This window comes from Sitophilus oryzae, unplaced genomic scaffold (genome assembly GCF_002938485.1).
Source record: "Sitophilus oryzae breed Bouriz unplaced genomic scaffold, Soryzae_2.0 scaffold_1800_pilon_pilon, whole genome shotgun sequence".
In the NCBI taxonomy this organism is placed as follows: Eukaryota; Metazoa; Arthropoda; class Insecta; order Coleoptera; family Curculionidae; genus Sitophilus; species Sitophilus oryzae.
In genome coordinates, this window is record NW_022146503.1 from 1 (window position 1) to 4,934 (window position 4,934).

The window sequence follows — 4,934 nt, forward strand, 5'->3', positions numbered from 1 at the left end:
GACGAAGGTCTTCGGTCTTCACCACGAGCTCTGGAGAGTAAAACATCAACCCCTATTACCTTAATCATCCATAACTAAAAATAATAATATAATTCTAGCACCGCCATCACTGTCGATGGCGACCAAGCCAACGAAGTTACTCAAGACGAGATCTTTGAAAATATCAAGCTGCACAAAGAGGTATTGAGTAACGTTAAGATGCAGCCTTGGAACATGCGCAAGAAATTGAAGCTGGTGTTGCAAGCGAAGGCTTACATTAAGAAACACGAGGGTCAGCTTCAAGAGAGACTGGCGCAGAGTCATTCAACCAGGGATATGCTGGCCAGATACAATATTGTCCTAATCAAAGTATGAATTAGCTGAAGGTTATAATACTGAGTAAAAACGTTTTTTTGATGTTTTAGAAGTGGCAGATTTGGAAAAGGGAGCTTACCAATATGTCCATGTGGTTTATACCATGGGAACTGAAGATTAAAGAGATAGAATCTCATTTTGGTTCTGTGGTAGCGTCGTATTTTATATTCTTGCGTTGGTTGTTTTGGGTGAACATTGTTATAGCAGTCGTTATAATCTCTTTCGTTACTATACCCGAGGTAAGTCTATATACATTTAAAATTGGTATAAAATAATAAAAAATAAAAATAAAAAATATAGGAGACATTTGCCACTTAGAACAAAAATTATAAAATTTATCAAAGTTTTTGGATTGGGTAGTTTTTAATAACATTTTTTCGGCAGTAGTATCAATTTATCAAAAGGGCGTTGGAAACATAGGAAATCCCAAGCAAATTGAACTTTCCAAATGTTGGCTCTCCTATTAATTTTACAAATAAGTCGAGTTCATACGCATCGGAGTCCATTTGTCGTTGATCCTTCCGTCAAACCAATAATATTGAAATATGATCTGTCATTTTTGAAATAAACCAATAAAACTGGTTAAAATCAATAAGAGACGACGCATGACGAATTTATTTATAAATCCATCCATAGTTAACTTAAAAAAATATTAGAAACTTTTTTTAGTGAAATAAGTGGATTGGTATGGAAGTCATCTGTTTTTTTTTCTGTCATCGTCTGTCGAAATCTTACCTGAGAAAAAAAAACAGAGTATAGTGTAGACAGCACAACAAATTACATTTAACAATGAGAAAATCATAGGTTAACAACTTAAGGTACGTTGGCATTTGACTGTTTTTGCATTGGTTATATACAAATTCAAACTAACATGTTTTACGAACAACAGATGAAATATAAAAAAAATTTCTTTTCTTTTAAAGAAGTGTTTTCTTTTTAAAATAACTTAAAAAATTCCGAAGTTGTTTTTTTCCTGTATTGGTTACATGGCAGACATTGATTGATAGATCGTCTTCCTGCTATGCCTGCTTCAGAAACACACAATGTTAGCTAAGTTTAAGTAAACAAGGGGATGTTTAGACAGACATTTTGCTTTATTATAGACATCGGGTTAATTAAGAACTTTATTAGATTAGTTAAGTGTGTTTTGTGTGAAAAATTATAAGATACCGAACTCAACAGTCAAATAATTTGATAATGACATGACTCAATTATCTTAAAAAAAGAGTCAATATCTTTAAAAAAATTATATCAAGTATATTGTGAAATTAACTGTAAATAAATAAAGGTTTAGTTTACTATTTACTTTTATACGTTGGGTCAAAACAAATTGTTGTATAAGCGATACCGATTAAACTCTGAGTTACGTCATCGAGGGCGCCATTTTTAAATTCAATGCTGCCAACCATTGACGTACTCAGCGCCGAGCTGACAAACTGGAATTTAAATTTCTCTGGCGATACAGGTGGTAGCTCTGCCGTAAAAAATGTCAAATTGCCACATTTATTTATTTATTTCCTGACATTGTCATTCGTTTTGACACTTTACTTTTGTATTACGAGTTTTTGGTTTAAATTGATTGTGTTGTGATACTTTAAACTTAAATGTTTAGTAGCAAAACTTTCAGTCGGACATTGTTCTTTTTAGAACCTCTTTTAGTGCGAAATGTACAAGATAGCTTAATAGTCGTAAAAAACTCATCGCAAATTTATTAGAATATTTTGAACGGGAAAGCGGTAGTAACACAGATTAGGTATACTATATGTATACAGATAAAAATCTTATCCCTAATTCGTGGTACGAAAATTGTTTTTTATGACGATGTGCAAACGAGTAAAATTTCCTGTGCGCAAAAATAAACTCGCGTAAAATAACAATAAACAGCGTAATAGAGAGAGATATCGCTAAACCGAATAGCTGCATGGACGTTAATAAGGCCAGGTGTTATTTCCTTTACGTGAGGTGGTATTAACTCTCTTCATTTATAGTTATCGGATCGGAAAGAATCCTAGTTATATATATACCTATTCTGTTCGCGTCCGCTATTTAAACTTAAACTAACTTTGAATTTAAAACTTTGAAATTGTTTTGTTTACTAGGTATTTTAAAACTAAAGGGCTAAAGTGCTTATTTCCAGTGCTTTATTGTTCAACGTCTTCCAGTGGGTTTAGGGCAACAAGCAACAAATTCTCTTAGAAGGGCTAAGTCGTCATCTGCTGTAAACCTAAGCCTCTTTATAGGTTCTTTAATATTGGAAGAGGTGGAATCCATATTTTGGGCCATATTTATTTAATTAAAACTAATCCCAGCTACTTAAACATCAAATTATCTAATAAAACTAAAGCAATAATTCAAAACAATTCAAACATGACCTAAAATAAAAGATCTCGCCGGCTGACTCGGGTTGTAAATACCCGCACATGCCCATTTAAGCAATTTTTCAACGTTATTTAGAAATAACGCTTGGTGTAATTGATCTGCAAATTACGTCAGGCGGTAACGTTATTAGCGGGTATCGCGTTAAAAATTGACTCGCGCATATCGTAACCATGATAAGGTAAGCGTAAATACTGCATGACGCTATTCGGTTTCCCGATATCTCTCTAATAACTGTGCCGGTCAGGCGCTGTGCACAATTTTAGAGGCCATAAGTGGGCGTGCTATGTGCGCAAACTAGTAACCTAACTAGTGCCCGATTCCAAAAATTGGAACCACGAAAAACAATAAAGAAAAAACAAAGTTTATAATCTGTATAATATGTGGTAGTAATGGCCCTTTATGTCCCTTAAGTGCTGTTAAAGAGGTGAGTTTTGTTGATGTGAACAATAATTGTTTATACATATATTTATTTTTTCTTCTATTTTGTTTTATTTATTTAGATGATTTACAATGTATATACAGTGTGTGAGAAAAAGTTTACTAGCCTCCTAGAAATTCCTTCTAAAGCAATATTGTTTTACTTCAAAACTTAATTGTGGTTTATTTAATTTTTAACTTGATTGTGATCATAAAATAATAAGAAATCGTTTATATGTCTAATTTGTTTATTAATGTATTAATAAAAGAACTAATCTTATATCCAACTATCATCGATACTATTCACAGACGTCAGATACTGTCTAAATTCATTCCCAACCTCTAAATAATATATCCCTGCAGGAATACTTTTACTTGCTGCAATTCCCATAGGATAGCTCTTCAGTTTCTTCACGTTTTCGGAGAGATATTCATCCCAAGAATGGTAAGGGTATGCGTGGAATAGCTCTGGATTCTTCACTGAAGCTGTCCAGTAATCCACGGCTCTTTGATGACTGCATATCCAGAACGCGCATCCTGGTTGGTTTTCTCCCCCGTTGGGATAGTAGTCGACGTGTCCTGAGGGACTCACCATTCCAAGATGTCTGGCGTTGGTGTGGATGATGTCAACGAATGTGGCATCGCTGGGATCAATAACTTCGTCTAGGGATTCTGTGTGAGGCCATTCGTATAGAGGTGCAGCTGGATCCAATCCTGTAATGCTATATAAGTTTTATAAAAAGTGATTCTGCTCTGTTGCTTTTTGATTTTATTTATGTCTTTAACCAAACTTTTTTTTGTTTCTTATTACTCTGTTATAGCAAAAATAAAAGTGTAAAAATATCTTGCTAAATAGTTTACCATGGCTTTTACTGGTACGAAAACCTATACAGGGTAAAGAAGTTCTATAGAGGGTGAGTATATTTTGACACCAGAAATCCGTTATTTTTAAAATGGTAAAGAGAAAAGATGGTTGTTTTGACCAGATCTACCACCCTTTAAAATATATGCATTTATTTCTGGGACACTCTGTATCATATAAGCAGGTTTTGTTATCATCTGTTTATATTGTAAATATTGTTGGCCTCCACCAAGAACGGTAAACTAATAGGATTGCTCATCCTCATTAAAAGTACGTTCGTCTCTTCCCGCGCTTCAGCTGACAGTTGTGACGTCATTGTAGCCCTTGTCGTAATAGTTTCTATTATTGGTTGCCTATGGTATAGTTATAAAAATTACAGCCGAGATAATCCCCAGTAGTATCAATTGAGAGGTTAACTGAAAAAAAGTTAAAATAAATGTTCTGGAGTCAAAGAATATTTTATTTATAAAATTACCAAACATCACAGTCTTCAGCCGAGTGTTTACTATTCAGGCTGTTTGTACTTTTGAGTTAATTATTTTGTCGATTTTAATTGTGAAAAAGGTGTTTTTAAAGTTTAAGAGGCTATAAATAGAGTGTAACTTAAGTTTCATGTTGTGTTGTCGATTGGTGACTAAGTGCCTACGATATTGTTTATTATTTTTTTAAAGCAAAATATGGAAGTACTCTAAAAAGAATGCCCACAATGACGTTAAAAATTGTGATAATTGTGACTCGTAGGCACTTAGTCACAATCGAGGGGTGTCTCACTCAGGTAAAAATTGTACACGTACTGCCAAAATAATCTTTCGCTGTCAAGCGACTGCCAATGACTACGAAGAAGACTGCCTATGACTGCCATGTAATTATTATAGGCGACTGCCATAAGACTGCCAATGACTGCCAGCGATTGCCAAGAAAA

At 34.1% G+C, this 4,934-nt stretch overlaps 2 protein-coding genes across 2 annotated transcripts; one reads left to right on the forward strand and one right to left on the reverse strand.

The window, feature by feature from the left end:
* Positions 1-5: 5 nt before the first annotated feature.
* On the forward strand, positions 6-3,425 carry LOC115882929 (transmembrane channel-like protein 2; the record flags this gene model as incomplete). Its single annotated transcript, XM_030901192.1, has 4 exons — positions 6-37; positions 99-348; positions 405-593; positions 3,420-3,425. Coding segments are annotated over 4 exons (477 nt in total), but the record flags the coding sequence as incomplete, so codon positions are not given.
* A 2-nt stretch (positions 3,426-3,427) lies between these two features.
* Positions 3,428-3,864, reverse strand: LOC115882930 (pancreatic lipase-related protein 2-like; the record flags this gene model as incomplete). Its single annotated transcript, XM_030901193.1, has 1 exon — positions 3,428-3,864. A coding segment is annotated over one exon (437 nt), but the record flags the coding sequence as incomplete, so codon positions are not given.
* Between the last annotated feature and the right edge of the window lie 1,070 nt (positions 3,865-4,934).